At 42.5% G+C, this 18,582-nt stretch overlaps 1 protein-coding gene across 2 annotated transcripts in view; it reads right to left on the bottom strand.

The window, feature by feature from the left end:
* Positions 1-18,582, bottom strand: part of DHX57 (DExH-box helicase 57) — a 432,068-nt gene that overhangs the window by 211,736 nt on the left and 201,750 nt on the right. For both annotated transcript variants that reach the window (XM_086927178.1, XM_086927177.1), the window contains one exon: positions 2,566-2,687. In XM_086927178.1, the coding sequence (XP_086783304.1) occupies positions 2,566-2,687 (122 nt within the window). The remainder of the gene's footprint in view (positions 1-2,565; positions 2,688-18,582) is intronic.

Below are 18,582 nucleotides of genomic sequence, written 5' to 3'. Positions count from 1 at the left end.
AAATTATAACAGATTAGAAAAATATACATTTTAATTATGGAGTGGTAGGTTACACAGTGACATGAAGCTGGGTCATCCTTAGGAAACATAGCCATCTACTGGTGGTGTCACCAGAGATGATATTTGGTGCTCTGGATCAGTTTACCTTGGTTTATACAAGAATCTTATAAAGGTGCTAAAACAGAATAAAAATAAAATGCACACCTTTTTTATATTCAAAATGTTAAACAGTGATCAGATGATGCAATGCAGAAAATGGTTGTATGTGCAATTAAAGGTCAAAACAAAAAACAAAGATAAAAAGTTTGACAGTATTGCCAAACATAAAATGTAAGTATTAAAATGTAATCTTTACAGAAAAGAAAGAAAGTCCAAGAAAAAGAAATTGTTCTTCTGATATAGAAAATGGGTCTCCATGCGGGCATCCATGTTCTGACAGCTGAAAGGTCGGCACTCTACTCTAACCCCTCTCTTCTAACACTGGGTATTGGCACATTTGTGGAAAAGGTGCCAGAGCAAGACCAAGAATAAACAGACCTGGAGAATTTGGGTTGGACTGCCGTACCCTCCTCCCTTTCAGTTCAGCAACGGTCACTCAGCAGCTCCTTCATGAGTTGTCTTTCCATCAGTGATAGGATTGATAGGCAGCATAAGGTCGAAGTAGAAAAGGGAATTAAGTAGCACCACTATGGCCTCAGTGTTTTTAGTCAAATGATGTATTTAAACTGCACCTGCAGCCTGGCACCAAGGTCAACTGGGAAGTCTGCAACAATATTAAGATAGCATGATCCCAGAGGAGTGCAGTAACAAACCCTCCTTTTGCGGTCCATCACCAGAAAGATGCCAGCAGCGAGTAAAGGGAGGAAAGAAATGTTCCAGTCGCCTCCCCTCACTTACTAAAGAGTTGGCTGAGAGTCCCCCTAGAACTTACCACCCAACACTACTTATGCATGCGTATCTGTTGCATGATCCAATTCTTCACCCAGTTGGACACTGTAAGATACAATGCACACTTTCCGAAGAGTACAATATTCTTAAAAAACACAGATCTGTCTGCACCTCCAAAGAATCCATCCACAACAAGCCATACTGCTGCATCATGAGAGGCAGATACAGCAAGGGACTGACATTATCTCAGACATAAGCGCAATATGTCACATAAAAATATGTGTTAGAGAACAATGGTAAGTCTTTACATGAGCAGCACATTTCGGCTCCTTGTTAAAGCCAAACAAACTCCAGAAATTCCTGGGTACTAGTGCTTACAACTACTGACAGCTTCAGGAATTAGCATGGGTCCCATGCCAATTAATGTAGCCAGCTGGCCAACCACTACTGTGCTTGTGCTCTGCAACTAACTAGGCTTGATGTCTTCATTTATTTTTCCATCACAACAGAGGTGAGACTCAAAGGCCGGCTTCTGGTATCGCTCTCAGCAGGGGTTATTTATTTATGGTATACTATGAACAATTGCAGACAAACTGAGCCGGCTCTTTTCTCCTTTTTTTAGCCTATCCTTTCTGAATTCTAGGAGCTCAGCTCCAGTTCTTCTTTTGGCAAAGATCTACCTAATCTCAGATGTCTCCTGTGGATAAATGAGAACTAATTCTGATAAATATAACGCACAATGGCAATGAGAGTGATTGATGTAGATGTCAAAAAAGCTATATATACACGTTGACAATGTATTAGTCATTTATGTAAATATATCTCAACAGTTTATACAAAATGTCTGTAGCATTATAAACACATATGTAATCAAAAAAGTGATGGCGTGTCCCAAGTGAATTTACCAAAAAAGAACCTAAACTTCTAAAGTGAAACATAATAATCTGTAGACAACATAAGGTTTCAATTGTACATCAATCACCCTCATTGCCATTGTGCGTTATCTTTATCAGAATTAGTTCTTATTTATCCACAGGGGCCATTGTTTTTTGTAAAAGCCTTTACCCAGGCTCCAAGTGAGTAGGGTTCCCTTGTTTCCTTTCCCAGTAATATCAGATGTCAGCCCATGTTATTGTTGATGATCATTACCTCTACACCCAAATGGAAAAAAATAAGCTCATTGCACACTACATCTTTACATACCCCAGTGTGCAAGTCACATAAGAATACAGGTATCGCCAAAAAATATTTCTTATATTGCCAGGTTTTCCCAGTGATCAGTTAACAAAAATTCTTGTGCTTGTTTCCATCCTCTGGCAGGGTTTGCATCAATCTGTGAAAAGGGGTTTCTGCATTTAACTGACTAGTGTGTGATTTGCTGACCACAGCATTACCACCATTAGCCAAAGTCAGGCGCTTAGGAACCACGATTCAACATCTTTCAGGAGTGGAAATGAGCTCCTTTGCATGCATAGGTCTCTCTACATTACCATATTGGGTTATGCTTCTTAACATTTTGTTTAGCATTTTTGGATTCTCTCGGTTGCAGAGAGAAAATGTTCTTGAAAAGAAATGGACAGAAAACATTTTGGAAAAGGTTAATAAATCATCATGTTATGTGACTTACCCCCACTTCAACCTAGTGCTAGGTTGAAGTCATTATTGAAGACCTCTTACCCTGTCATTCCGCTCACAACGAGCACTTGGTGCTTGGCCAACAAGTCAAGAATGATTTCTCTCATCTGCCAAGCAGGGAGGTTCCTTCTCTCTTCCCACATTGATTGGTAACTTCGAGAACCCTAAAATAACAATCAGCAATGCAACCCCATTAGACAAAGCACATTACTATTTGTATATCTACAAATGCATAAGGGAAACAACTGCATCTGCAATCTTATTCTTGGCTTTTAAAACAATGATCACTAAACAATGAATGTGTCAATAAATGTTTATGAGTGACACCTGTAGAACTTGGGATCAAAAACGCTGCAGAACCAACTCCAGATATTTGACCCTACTGTGAGGACTTTTCTTGGTGCCATAAAACAGTCAGGGATTACCCCTAGCACAGGGAGCTGTTTGGGTTTGGGAATGAGGGAACAATTGTTTAGTTAGGGGGGCATATTTGAGGCAATTGTGCAGTAGTAACATTGTATTGTATGGTCAATTAAAACCTTGACAATATAAATCATTCTGAAAAAAAGTTAAGCTCATATTGTGCAATGTAGGAGTAGTTAATTCATTATAGGGGCATGTAACATGATCCAAAAGAAATAGATCGATAGTTTAAAATCAACAATAGTTGTCTGATAGAAAATATGATTGCTATAAAATCAGTTGCAGGTAGGCCGAAGGCATTATAATAGATCAATGTTTGTAGAGCCCTGTAACGTTCACAAGCGTTATGGTATCAGGGAATAAAATCCATGCTAGATAATTGTGCAGTATTCAGAGTGCAAAACTACCTTATAGGGACATTGGTGTCCCCGTGCCACTGGTATACTTCAAATTGGATAGCAAAGTTACTCCCCTTTAGGTGCATGACTCTCACTGTGTAGCAAGCAGTCAGGGATGGATCCAGAAGGTAGAGGGGATTAAAAACTCAGATTGAGTATGACACAGTAAAAGATAAGTTTGGAGTTGACAATGGTGAACAAAGTACTGGCTTAGGAGTAACCCTGGGCGTAGTTTGCGTAGCAGCACTACACATAGCTTCACGTAGTATACTTTGAACTGCACGTAGCTTCACATAGTACTGCGAAGCGTAGCTGTTGGCACTGTGTACTTGTCTGCACTGTGAAATAATTGCAAATGGCATCCTGCACAGTGCCAGTTATGATAAAATAAGTATCTCTATCTTTATATGCTTAAGAGCACATAGTACTTTCACAAAAGTGAAACTGAAAAATTAACAAGCAGTGAGAGAGGGTATGATTTTGGGATCCTCCCTAACCACTTCCTCTAGGATGCTTGATGAAAGAGTTTCAATGGTTTTGCATTTGACTCGTGAGAGACATCTAGTAACGACTAGTGGAACTGCAGCTTGATGTAAGAATAATTTCAATGCTTTGCATTTGACTCGTGAGGGACATCTAGTAACGATTAGTTGAACTGCAACTCTTTGTAGAATTATTTTGATATTTGATACTATAAAATTCACTGCCTACTGCTAATCCCGTCCCATAATGCTTTTCAGGGACTTTGGTTGGGATTGGTTTTTTGCCAAAAAATGTGCTTGGGGTGGTCCTAAGAGGATGTGACCACCACGGAAGGTCAACAAGATGTGCCTTTTGCGTATGCTCTTTGTGTTCAAGGCATCTCCTTGGTCCTCCCTCTAGGTTAGGGGGGACCCCAAAATCTCTCATTGCCTAATGTTTTCATTGAAAAAGTTCATTTTTCTGAATTGGCTATATGCTTTTAGCATGTAAAATTGCTTTATCAAAGCATCTGAGAATGTTATTGATTTAGCTGCTACGCTATGTGATTAAGCACAGTTTTTGCACTGTGCTACGTCCAATTAGTACAAACTACAAATGTTCCGTTAGCGTATTGTAGTACTATGCCCAGGGTTACTTAGGAGTCCAGTACTTATATCCCAATAATGGTTATGCAGGCTATCCGTACAAACTACACCGCTTGCTTTATTCAAAAGTTTAAATTCTCCTCTAATCCTGGAAAGTCATCCTGGCATTATTGATCCGACAAATTTCACATGCTTCTCTGCAGAATGTCCACAGTGAGACCTGTTCTGACTGTCACTTATTAAATGTGCATTAGCCTTTGTTTGCAGGCTCCAATGTCCCTGATGCTTACAAGCCCATCTGTAAACCATACATTCAAATATACACAACAGACAATCTTCATGCACGACTCCAGTCAATGACACTGAATGAACCTTCACAAGGAAGTGCCAGTAAGCAATCTCCTACATGGTTACAGGTAAAAAGGCCTGTGCCCTTGCAGTAGAATCCCTCTGTCACTAGCATTCGTCACTGCATAGCAAGGATAAACATCCCCGGCAACCCTAAAAGAAAGCACAGAAAACAATACAGGTTTCGAATCAGTAGCATTCTTTAAGATCTGCATGCCTAAACATTCTCAAAGTCCACAAAACGTAAGATGTCTAAATATTGCAGTCTTCTTCTCCTGATAATGGCACTATCTTGTTCATTTTAGGTCGAGAACCGGAAATGCTGGCTTGCCAGCTTCCGGTAGGAGATCTTATGTCTCTTAGTAGTGTGGTTTAACCCGCCTCTCTCCTCCATTGGCTGGCTTCCTAAACGGAGGCCAGCCATTGGAGGAGAGGGCTGTCACTCCAATTTAGCCCCGTCTTTCGGATTCGGGGGCGTGTTTTTGGCGTTCTTTCGCCCTGTGACTTCACCCGTCACTCAGAACGCCTAAACACGCCCCCAAATCCGAAAATGTTCAGAGCTTTGTGGTTGCCATTTTGCTCGTCGTTAAGATGAGGTCGGACGTCTCTCCGTCCTCTCGTTGCCTGTCCCTCCTCAGACCTGATGTGTCAGGATACAGTAGTCCAATTCGCTGAGTTTTTAAAAATGCTAAGCAAATTTGCAGAAAGTCGAAGGCAAAAAAAAAAAAAAAAAGGAGAATTGTATTAAGTCCTCATTATTTCCACTTCATTATCACGTCAGTGGGTGGACTCGCAGAAAGCATTGCGTTAATGGAGGTCAGCGCCAATGAGCATGAGCACCGCGTTCTGCACGCGCCGCTCCAGCTCATCGTGTTCCAATGCTCTGTCACCTCTCTTTGTATTTCAGGAATATAATTCCGGGGTCACGCAGAGAAAGAGAAAAGGCATTGACTGGAAAATGTCAACGTTGAACAGGCGCTTATTACCTTTTACAGCTACCAATTCCTCTAGCTGCAGGGGTGATGCTGGTAATGTAAAGTAATTTAACTTTCTGCCAGCATTGTCGGGGCGAACGGATTCTCGTACTTTCTAACTTCCTTCCACTCCCAGCTCGGGGAAAAAGGAAGCCACAATTTCTCCCGGGGTGCAGGCGCACACATCTCGCTCGAGCTGCTCCAACACCGAGCTCATAATGTGTATTTGTTGAATCCGCGAATCTGTGAAGCCCTCGATCCCCTAATCTCCAAGTTAAAAAGGGAATGGACCGAAAATGGGTTTCATCGACTGCAATCCCCAAGCTCGCTTCACCTTGATGTAAAACTCTTTAAAGCTCATTAGACAAATGGTGCTCTGAATAGAGGTGTTTGTTCGTGGCTTGATTCGCTCCAAAGCCACCCTCCCGCAATAGTCTCGGCTTATTTACTTCTTGCCAATGAACATCTGTTCTTACGGCCCGAAAGGGAAACCACACTAAAATGAACGCCTACCTCTGATAAATGAGTTCAAGTGATGTGTCAATTGTGTGGTTTCATGTACAACGGAGTGGCAGTTTAGCGCTTAAAAAAAACATGCAAGCAGCCCACTATAGCATGCATAAAAAGACTGAGCACAGGCTAAATCTTGCAAATAAGGTCCCTTACCGTGCTCATCTTATACACTATCCTCTTTGCTTCCGGTTCAAAATCTACATCCTTCTCCTGATCTACACATAGCCTTCAAACTATGATCCAGAAATCCCCTCTTTGGGCCTACCTTTTTTTGATCATAGCAACCTGTACAGGCTCATACAGCCAGACTCGATTTTTTTTTACCAACAACTTCCTCCAATGGTGATTACACCTGGTATAAAGAATAAACTTCCCCAGAGCTGTATTTGTAAGTTGCACATTGTCTACTTGCAATTTTTTATAATTCTTTGTTTCAGTTAATTAAAACCATAATATTTTTATTGAAACCTAAAACAATTACAGGTGTAATATTTCATAATTAAGAAGATAAAATGGCGAGAAAATACACACTGATCATAGAACAATATCATCTTCAATAAAAATGGCCCTTAAAACTGGTCGGAACTTTGAGCAAATATACAAGACACACAAGGCTCCAGTTACAGAAAAGAGCAATAGTGCCTTCCAAGCACAGGTCAATACCTTCTTCAGTACCATAGCCTATAAGAACAAGGTTAATAATAACATAACAGTGCAGATCTGTGCTTGTTGAAGTGTGAGAATGACTGAATTCAGGATGGGGTCGTGTCGGTGGTTGGTATGCTTTCCCTTGAGTCAGTATTCTTCAGAATCTATTACTATCTGCCCTTGTGATGAACATTCGAGTCAAACCATTTTACATTGTTTTTTTTTGTCAGTTTTATTTTCCATTTACCAGAAAAATTTTAATACCTCTTTTGCACAGACACAAATTTTCCAAGTGCAAAGTGGCATTGTATTTTCTGTAGCAACTCAATACCATGATGTTTGCTTTGCTGTTGGGAGCTTTTTGAACTGTATTTTAGCAAAGAGAAGAAGCATGCTGTTTTAATTCCAATGCACTTTACCATTCTTCTGTATGGATTGTATCTGTATCCCTGCTAAATGCCCATCCCTGCTGGTAACCCCTCTATAGGACTGATTGTAATTATTCATGTATTATTGGTTATTTATTTGCTGCTATTGATGGCTGCTGTTGTCTTTGGCATTATTAGATAATATCTGCTGCTACTTATGAACCCAATCGCTTTGCATTGTCACTTTAGTTCCTAGAAAAATTACAGCATTTGCTTGCTGTTGTACTCTTTTTAAATGGAAAATGAGTTTTGTATTGAACGTGTATGATTTTATTGGATGTCTTTAATATGGTGTATCTTTTAAGACCGGTCTTCGGAAGGACGAAAAAAGAAAGAATTGATTGAATGGCTTGAATCATCAGTGTCTGTCAAAGTAATGCAATGTCGTTCAATCCTGGCTCTGCATCCGTTTTTGTAGCTGATAATGGAAAAAAGAACCTGAAGGTGGGAGATATGTTGAGTGGCATTCGGGTCGAAGTCATTTTGAGTAATAACGACTTTATCTATTGTCGATGCCCACTGCACGAGGATGGACCTATGCGACTGTAAATCCTAAGCCATATAGGGAACCTAGGCCCACAAAACCTAGACAACACAGTGAATCGTCTGAAGGTTCACAAACCTGAAATAGGATTCCTTTTGGTACAATCCCCAAGGTATGCCCGTTTGGCCCATGGAGCCAATAAAATGCATGCTTGCAGAAATTACCCCTAGCTGCATGATGTAAGTAGCACTGAGAAACTGCTAAAATCCATACAACCCTACCAGCTAGAGTGGAAGGCAAATGACATGAATAAAAGAATCCCCAGCACCAGTCCTGGAAAAGAGAGTGCAAGGCATGTGTAAAACACATCCAAATCAAAGGCAACACTGTAATCGGATATGTAACTATAAAGATTGGGCTTCACATCTCCTAGGATTTCTTCCTTGGAAAGCTGAGGGCTACAGGACTTTTGCACAACTCCAACAATATGATGCTAGTTTCTCTCACCCACTAACCTAAGAAAAATCTGACCAGCGACTAAACAAGCACCAACATTTTTTAAATACGAAGATTGGTTGTGAAATTTGAGTGTTTCTAGATTACATTCTTATGCCTTCTGGGGCAAAACATAATTAAGAATATAGAAAGATTGTTGTAAATGCAAATAGAATGCTGACTTTGCAACAGAGAGAATAAACAGCAAAAAAGGGGTGGCTGTTCTCACCCTGTAGCTACTGCCAGTAATGCCTCACCTGCAGTTTTGTATCCAGTTCTAGAGGCCACATATGTATATGGATATAGACAGATCAGAAATATGGTATAAAACACAAGTTATATGGGAAGAGGAACAATAAGGTAAATATATATTTATTTATTTTATTCAAGCGCGACAGCTACCCAAAAAGGGTTTACCGGCGCTAGACAGGCAAGTTACTTGGGAGTCACCAATATCAGCTACTGGAGGTTATTGATTAAAAAGCCAGGTCTTAATGGCCCTGTGAAAGCGAACATAGTTGGTTTCAGTACGGATATTCAGGGGCAAGGAGTTCCAAAGGGTAGGGCCTAAGTAAGCAAAGGACCTGCCTCCCATTCTAGTGAGTCTAAATCTGGGCACAGTGAAGTAGGCCAAATCTGAGGATCTCAGTATGCGTGAAGGTATGCAAGTATGGACAAGGGATTGCAGGTACAAGGGAGCTGAGCCGGCCTTGATCTTGAACATGTAGCTCAGGGTTTTGAATTTAATGCGGCTCTCAACCCTGAGCCAATGTAGATCACGGAGGGGTCCTGTAATGTGGCTAGATTTGGGAATATTACACAACAATCTTGCGGCGGCGTATTGAACTAGTTGTAGACGTCTTGTCCCTGCCTTGTTCACCCCAATTTAGAGAACATTCCCGTAATCCAGCCGGGAAGTTATGAGGGCATGGACCACGGATTTTTGGGTGTCACAAGGCAGCACCAGATAATTTTCTTAAGCCATCGCAGTATAGTGAAGCAGGTGGCCAAAACCTTGTTTACTTGATGTTGCATTGTCAGAGCGTTGTCAACGGTAAAACCTAAGTTTCGAATATGCTGTGATGGGAGAGGGAGGGGACCCATCTCGGAGGGCCAGTGCTTAGAGCAACAAAGATCTTGTTTTTTTTCCCAGGATTAAAACTTCGGTTTTATCACCGTTCAGTTTCAGAAAATTGAGATTCATCCAGCTGGCAATTTTACTCAGACCCGATTGCAGGAGAGATGTAGAACCCTGGTCAGTGTTCGAAAGGGAGAATGGAATCTGGGAGTTGTCGGCATAGGTGAAAAGCGCAAGGCCTTCTTGCTCTGCTATAGTTGGCCAAAGGTTTAACATAAAGACTAAAAAGAAGAGGACTAAGCACCGAACCCTGGGGCACTCCATAGGGAGAAGCATGAGTTTTGGAAGTAGACGTGTTGGAAAAAGTTTGAAATGTATGATGAGAGAGAAAGGAGACCAGCCATCTCAGAGCAGAGCCACCAATACCCATAGAGGCTAATGTCTCTATGAGTATGGTGTGGGAGATGGTATCGAATGCGGCACTGAGATCAAGAAGAATCAGTGCCACTGGGTCCCCTCTGTCTAAGAGCTGGCGTAGGTTCTCCGTAACTCCCACCACAGTTGTTTCGGTGGAAAAAAAAAGGACGGAATCCAGATTGTGAAGAATGTAGTATTTGATTGGCCTCAGTAAAGTGGGCGAGATGGAAATGAATGTGCCTCTGGAGAATATTAGAGAAGGCTGGCAACAAGGAGATGGGACGGAAGTTTGAAAGGACGTTTGGATCAGCCATGGGTTTTTTCAAAAGAGGTGACACCATGGCATGATTCCAGCTGGCCGGAACAGTTGGGTCTTGCAAGGAGAGATTAAGAGTTTTGCAGATCTTGCAAATATATACACTGGAGGACAGTGCAAATCCATTCAGAGTACTAATTGTAAAAACACAACCACTACTACCCATAGGACCAAAGGACACAATGTGAAAAAAACAAAGCGGAAGGAATTAGTACCCGTATAAAATATGGCTATAGCAAGGATGTTAACTGAACAAAATATTCTCCCAACAATAGTGAAACACAATATCAGTCAATCGTTTCTGATGTGCTTGAACAACACAGAGACAGTATAATCCAAGTAAGCAAGTATAGAGCTGCAGACCAACAGACCAAATATGGTGCATATGTAAAGATAAGGCATTAAATCGAAAAATTGGTATATCAGAGTGATCTTTATTTGCAATAATGTTTTTGTAATGTATAGACCATTTGGACAGTCAGTCCAACAGCAAAGTATTTCACAGGGCCAGAATAAAGAGTAACATTACTTCTGAGGGTCGATAGGCGGAGTAAATACAAAAAATATCTCTTATACAACTTCAGATACAAACACCTAAGGCACTTAGAATGATAGGTAATGTATGTTTTAAGGATATATTGTTCAAAATAAAAACAGGTACAATGAGTTGAAGGGGGGCTGCATTGGTTTGAATCAATCTAAGTGTGCATTAAAGCAGATTGCATATTTTTCTTTAAAGGTTTCTTTTGATCCATTAATATTAAGGCTCATAACAGGTCATCCAAAGGCTTTTTCTGCAATTAAAGAAGGAGAAGTAGAATCTTCTAGCTGGCCCCCAGCGGAACAAAGAAGAACATTCAGACTCATCTGCCTGGTTCAAGAAGCATGCTAGAGAGTCAGACAGCATCCACCTTCTGCATGCTTCCCATAATATACCCCAAGGAAGAAGTCTACCTCCTGCCACTGCTAACAAAATCTCAACAGGTAATGATGCCAAGGATGGCAGCTCCTCAAAGCAACAGGCCCACGTATTACAGCCATACATATTAACAGAAAGCATTTCGAAGCCTTTGGCCTTGGCTGATCCATGATTCCAGAGCCACACCCAGTCAAACCTAGCTCACCAGTTATACTGATCGTGTGCCCCGTAATCATATCCAAAAACCTTTTAATATGTGAAAAAAATTCTGAAAGTCTGGGGCACAAAAAAACATGCGAAGCGCATCCCCAGCAAATAAGCCTCACCTGTTACACTTTGTGCCTAAGGTCGAACTCCATTTAGAAACCCTACTTGGAGTGTAGTACAAGTCATGTATGGCCATAAAATATTGTGATCACATTCTCCCGGTAATAAGAACTCGATTGGCCATCGTTATAGATTCTAAAATATTAACTTCAAAAATCCCAAGCTTGCTTGCCCATTTACTTTCACAATTTTAATATAGACCGATTGGTGTCTTTTTAGCGTATATTCAATTAGGGGAATTTTGATCATTTGATATTCAGATTCTGTTAAGGATTGTAAAAAGTTGCGTAGTTGAAGGAATTTAAAAAAATCGTTTTTTGATAACCCAAAGTTATTTTGTAAAATGATAAAAGAAAGAAAATATCCCTCTTTAAACAAATCCCCTAAATAATAACACCTAGATTGATCAATGTCAAACTCTGCGATTCCTAAATTGCGAGAAAAAGTGAATCGCAATTTAGAAATCGCAGAATGGCATTCATGAAAAAATGAGAAAAAAAAGTGTTTCCGAAATTCGCATAAAAATCGCAGAATCGGCCGATACCCTTGTTGAAATAGCAATCTTGCAATTATCGAAATAGCAAATTGCGAGATCGCAAAAACGGGAAGTCGCATTCTGAGCACAGTGATGACATCACAACAAGGAAGTAGGCAGGTTCCACCCTCATTCAGCATTGTGAGCCTGAAGTGGAAGCAGCATTGCCAGAGCTCCCCTCCAGAGTACCTACAGGTGAAATCCAGGAGACACCCCAGTGCACAACATGTCTCAGGAAGCTGTTGGTGAAACTTCCACAGGAAGGAAAAGGAAAATTAAATTTTCTGAACAAGAGCTAGAATATTTAATAGAGGGAGTGTGCAAGGACCACAACCGCCTCTTCGGCAAGGACTCGAGAAGGGTGACTGAGGCAGACAAAAGGAGGATTTGGGTGCGTATCCGCGCAAAAGTGAATTCTGTGGGGGTAACCCAGCGCTCTGTGGATGACTTAAAAAAACGATGGTACGACCTCAGAGGGCGGGCCAAGGAGAAGATCGCAGAGAGGCTGGGGGAGCGTGTTGCGACAGGAGGAGGGGAGCCCATTGTCACCCCCAACACCCCACTTGAGGACCGAGTAGAGGACACCCTGAATCCGCAGGCATGCGTGGGGGTAATCCAGCTGGACTCCTTCCGACCCACCCAAGATACACAAGGTAAGTGCCATGCGACTGCGACCCTGTCCTCTAACAATGGCCATGACCCCAGATCATCCCATTACAAACCCCAGTCATGCAGCCTAAGCACACCACTAAAGCCCAATTGCATTGTGGGACATGTAGTCTGACCACAATTACCATCTAGCCCCATACAGCCAGACCTGTTCGGTGAGAGTCAATCCTGCAGCGAGTCAGGGAATGGTAGCCTGCATGTATGTAGAAAGCTCCAATGTGTAAGTAACATGTCACTAATCAACGTCCACTTTACATCACAGGTGGCGCTGAAGTACCCAGTACGGATAGCGATGCCCTGCAAATCGAAGAAATAACAGAGGACACTGAGGGAGATGTACATCCATCCCAACAGCCAGGACCATCAGGGCAAGCTGCTGCACCAGCGGTCATACCACCACCTGCCCCTGTGGACAGTGCCCCCTCTGCGCCAACAGGCGCAGCAGTACCACAGCGAGTGACGCAAACACCAGTGGGGCTGACAACACCAGCAGCAGCACGCAGACAAACCGGCCACCCTGCAGCTGTGAGGAGCCAGTCTAGCGGACTGGTGAGGGAGCCGCGCAATACCATATCACGCACTGGCAGGGGGCTGAACGTGCGGGCACCTGGGCTCTCTATTGAGCACCGTATGCTCCACGTCCACCAGACACAAGCCCGTCATCTAGCTGCAATACATCTCCAGCTCAACAAGACCGCTAGGAATGTTGGTCAGATGACAGAGCGTATGGATAGGATGACCGCTGCTGTGGAGGCCAACACCCAGGCCATGTATAGCCAGCGGGACATCAACCGGCGCAGTCACCGGCAGCTGCTGACCTGCCTGTCTGCATACACGCGGTCCAATTATATCATTGGCAACGCAACCTCCCAGCTATCGCGACGCTCCTTGGCCATGCAGGTGCAAATGGTCCAGTGCTGTCAGGACGTCGCGAGAGCTCTGGAGCAAGTGACAACAGAAGTTCTGGGTATGCAGGCAACTGCCCATGGCCAGGCGGTGGGGGGGGGGGGACAACACTAGTGAGGCTAATTCCAGCCATAGTAGCTAATCTGTGCCACTGGTGGAAGCACCACGCCGCAGCACCAGGCCCTCTGCTGCCTCACGGCCAAATTAGGAGGAGGAGCTGGAAAGAAGGTTGGGAGCATCTGCCCGGAGGCGGCATTGAACATTTGAATAGTACCATGAAGGGCCATGCTGCTGCTACAAGCATGCCCTCCTCAAGAACATGGGACATATGACGCAATATGGCAATCATGTTACAGTTTGGGGAATTCCCACTTTATTTTGAAAAAAACAATAACAAATATCCTGTAAACTGAATCTGACTCATGTCATTATTACTATTGTCATGCATGAGTGAAGTCTTGGGTGTGGGGAGTGGGTGCACTAGAAACAGTTCGTGGTGATTTGGTTACAGCGCCTGTGTCCTCCTGCAGGATTCTCCCTGCGTGCATGACGCACATGTGCAGGTGGTCGGTTGTCTCCTTCCGACTCACTGCCAGAGATCTCTACAGGTATCCTACGCTTGGTAGCAATGTTGTGGAGGATAGCACACACGGCCACGATGCGGCAGCAGACCTCAGGCTCGTATTTGATGGCCCCACCAGTCTTGTGAAGTATGCAGAATCTGCTCTTCAGAAGCCCAAATGTCCTCTCAATGCAATTTCTTGTGCATATGTGTGCAGCATTGTAACGCCGTTGCTGTGGTGTTGCAGGGTTGAGGTATGGGGTGAGGAGGTACTCACGGAGAGATTAGCCGCTGTCACCTAAATGATAGGAGCAGAGGGTGGGTGCCTGTTCAGCGCAGCTACATGATCACAGTGTACTATTTTGGGGCATGTGTTCTTACCTAGTAGGTGTCCTTCCCCAAAGTCTCCCCTGGCCAGTCGTGTGTGAATGCCGCTGTGCCGGAATATGAAGGAGTCATGTGTGCTCCCCGGGTACTGTGCCACTATGTCCGTGATGATTGTCTTAGCATTGCACACCATCTGGATATTGAGAGAGTGGTAGGACCGGTTGTGCTGGTGGGCAGATGTGGATGTGGGTACAGTCAATGCATCCTATTACATGTGGAAATCGTGCAACGTTGTAAAATTGAAGCTTGGTCTCATTCAAGTCCTGTTGGCTGGTCGGGAATGAGATGTAGTAGTGTAGCCGGGTCAGCATAGCCTCCAGGAAACTCCTCAGGCAGCGGGACATGGTGGGCTGGGATATCCCCCCTGCAACAGTGACTATCCCCTGGAAGCTTCCGGAGGCCAAAAGGTGCAGGCTGCACAATACCTGGACATGGGTGGGCATGGCATTGGTCCTCCTTGTTGGGTGCTGCATCAGGGGGTCTAGGTCCTGGATCAGCTTGATGATCATTGCCCCATTCAGGCGGTACTCAGCGTAAATTTGCTCTGCAGTTTGGCCCAGTAGGGTGACCTGCTGGCGGAATATCCTCTCCTGGATCCTACGTCTATTCCGTGCTGCTCGCTGTAGCATTCGCCGCCTGACCACCATGTAGAGTCCTGCCATTGTGAGAATCCTCATGCTCCATCTGCATATCCTTACGTGTGTTTGGTCAGGCCTGCACCTGTTGGTAGTTTGTTAAAGTTTTTTTGAAAAATTATTTTTTTTTCCTTACTGGTTACCACCTGGTTTGGGTTCTCCTTATATTGCGCGTCGCAAATAGCGATTTTTGGGTTTTTCGCATTTTGCGATTTTTCTTGAATAGCGATTGCGATTATTTAGCGATATCGCAAATTAATTAGCAGAATCCATGGTTTCTCGCAATTTCCTGGATTCTGCAAAATTATTTGCGAACTCACAATTTTTCTTTAGCGAATTCGCATTTTTAGAGATTTCACTATCATGAATTCCTTTTATTCAAATTGCGATCGCCAATTGCTAATTCGCAGCTATTGCGATCGCAATTTGGCTTCATGAATCTAGCTGTAAATTCCTTTAGACTTCCACCTAATCGCAATTTGATCACAGAAAATATGAGGTATTACGTCAGGTGCAGAAAAAGGAGTATATATATTTAACTTAGAGATCCCCATATGGCGCCCGATCAGTTTCCAAACTGTGTAAGCAGCTGTTAAAATCTTGGATTTGGTTTTCTTGAAATAACTGGGCTCAATTATCTTCAATAGGCATCCATTTATCTCTTCACCCATCGCCAATTCATAGATAGATGGGGTGTTAGAAATTGGGGTATGGGCCCTATCTCCGACAACAAGTGGACTAATAAATATGAGAACTGCGGAAACATAATAAAATATAAAAAATACGGGATACTCCACCCATCTCGCTCTTTAGGGAGAATCCTCTTTTTATGAGCTCTGCGTTGTTGCTTGTAGCTCCATAGGAATCTTGATGTTACCCTCTCTAGTTTTTTAAATAATATCAACGGAAATTCAATGGGGATTGTGCGAAACATATATAAGAATTTAGGTAATATCAACATTTTCAGGACATTGGCTCGACCATATAAGGATAGGTGAAAGTTGTCTTTTCTTTGTAGTATCGCACTCGTTTTTTCCAACACGGGATTGAAATTTAGTTCTGGGATTTTTGAAACAGGAAGTGTTATCTTGATTCCCAAATATGTGACTTCGGGAACAGTTACTATAGTGGTAGGAGGGTTACTACCTCCATATAGGGTCTGAGTTTCAGATAAATTCAGCTTGTATCCTGAAAAGGATCCAAACTGTTTTTCCAAGTTGCTTATGGCAGGAATTGCAGTGTCTATGTCTGTTGTAACTATGACTATGTCATCAGCATAAGCTAATGCTCAATAGTCTGTTTTGGCTAAATGGATTGGTTTAATGTTTACAGCCATATTCAAACGATTTACAAAGGGATCTATATAAAATGCAAAGAGCAATGGTGAACATGGACACCCTTGCCGTGTACCGCACGTGATTGAGAATGAAGAGGATATCTGGCCGCCCAACCGTATAGAGGCAGTGGGAGAGTGATACATAGTTTTGAAAGCAGTTAAAATGCCTGGACCAAATCCCTTACTCATCAGAGAATCCCACGTGTATGCCCAGGCAACCCTGTCGAATGGTTTCTCAGCATCCAGCAGGGTTACCCCAATGGTAGAACCGGTTGCCTGTGCCCAATCCAAAAATGTAATTAAGCGGCGTATGTGATCCGCCGTATCTCTAGAGAGAATAAACCTGTGTAGAAATTTTGATACCAATGGTGTAATGATGCCGGATAAGCGTAAGGCCAAGATCTTAGAATAAACCTTACTATCCGCGTTAATTAAGGATATAGGTCTGAAGGAGGAAGGTAGCAGGGGCGATTTGTCTTTCTTAAAAAAAACAGTAATAATAAAGAAGACTGCCATGAGGACGGTGCCTTTCCCTTTTGAGCTTCTAAAAAAAAGAGCAGTCAATTCTTTTTTAAGAACACTACGAAAGGTTCTAAAAAAATTCCAAAGGGATAGCATCTGATCCGACCACTTTACCCAACGCTAATGACATTAGGGATTGCTCTATTTCTTCCCAAGTAATTGGAGAATCTAGTTGTGCAGACTCTTCAGGTATCAATATAGTATTAGGTAAAGCTTTACTGAACTCTGCTACCTATCCTTCAATACCAACAATAATATCTTCTGTGTATAATATTTGATAAAAATCACGGAAGACTCTCAATATTTACGAAGGGGTGTCATATAGTTGACCTGCGTCATCCATGATTTTATCTATCCTTGCGGAAACCTCCTTCTGTCGCAATCTTCGCTAGCAGTCTCCCCGTATTCTCTCCCACCTCATAAACTTCGGATCTATAGGTAGCAATTTGATGGGCTAAATCTGTGGCAAAACTTTGCTATATTCTTGCTTTCCGAGTGGCTAAGATTTTCAAAATCAGATCTGTATTTAATCCTCTGCTACAGGCCGTCATCAACTGAATTTCCATATCTCGCAATTTACGCAGCTCAATGTCTGCTGCCTTTCGCATTTCCAGTTGTTTGTGAATTGAGTAACTAAGAGTTTCTCCCCTAACCCCAGATTTAAAAGCATCCCACACCATCTCGATTGATGCAGAGCCTTGATTAATTTCGAAAAACTCAGGGATCCACTTCCCCATAAATTCAATGTAAAGGGGGTCCAGCAGGAGTTTGCAGGAGTTTGCGCTCAAAAGTCCAAGGCTTCGGAGGTGTACTAGAATTAATATTTAAATCGATAATGATGGGGTTGTGATCTGAGATTATCTTGGGTAAAATTCCAAACCTAATATTCCTGTCAGAGTTTATTAATCCCGCTGTCACAAAAAAAAATTCAAGGCGATACTGTCTCTGATACGGGGCAGAATAGAAAGTACACCCCGGCGCACCACCTCCCTTTAAAAAACCTTTGTCCACCAACCCAAAATCATCATTAATTCCTTTAATAGCCCTAAATAAATTTTTCCTCTTACAACCATATATATAATTACTACAAAAGATCTGCTTGCCTATCCAAATGCAAATTAGGATCCCCACATAGAATTAGGGGAGACGGCCACAGTGCTAATTCTATACTTAACTCGTTTAACATATCCGTATCGTCTGAATTGGGGCCATAGATAGTACAGATAGTTAATGTTATAGTCCCAAGCCGTAATTCGCTGATTACCCATCGGCCCAAAAGATCCTCTTTGACATGTATCCTTGTACCTCTCTCATGCTTTATTAGTATCGCAACTACTCTTGTGGTTGTGCCCTGTCAAGAGCAGACAATCAGTTCAAGACCTAAATCTCTAAACCAATTCATATTCTTCCAGGCTATATGAGTTTCTTGAATACACAAGAGGTGAACTTTCATATTTTTCAAGATCTGAGCCAGGATACCCCTTTTCCACTTATCATTTAAGCTATAGATATTCCATGAGCATATTGTGAATCTACCCATTTTCAAAGTGGATTATACTAAAAAGGATCTCATAAAAAGTACTTGAATTGACTAAAATAACCATTAGATGTCGTAATCCAACAACATTACAAAATTGTACTGCACAAAGTATTCCTTTGCTGTTTTTCCTTG

The sequence above is a fragment of the Lissotriton vulgaris genome, chromosome 6, assembly GCF_964263255.1.
Source record: "Lissotriton vulgaris chromosome 6, aLisVul1.2, whole genome shotgun sequence".
Classification (NCBI taxonomy): domain Eukaryota; kingdom Metazoa; phylum Chordata; class Amphibia; order Caudata; family Salamandridae; genus Lissotriton; species Lissotriton vulgaris.
This window is presented reverse-complemented; position numbering and strand designations above follow the sequence as displayed.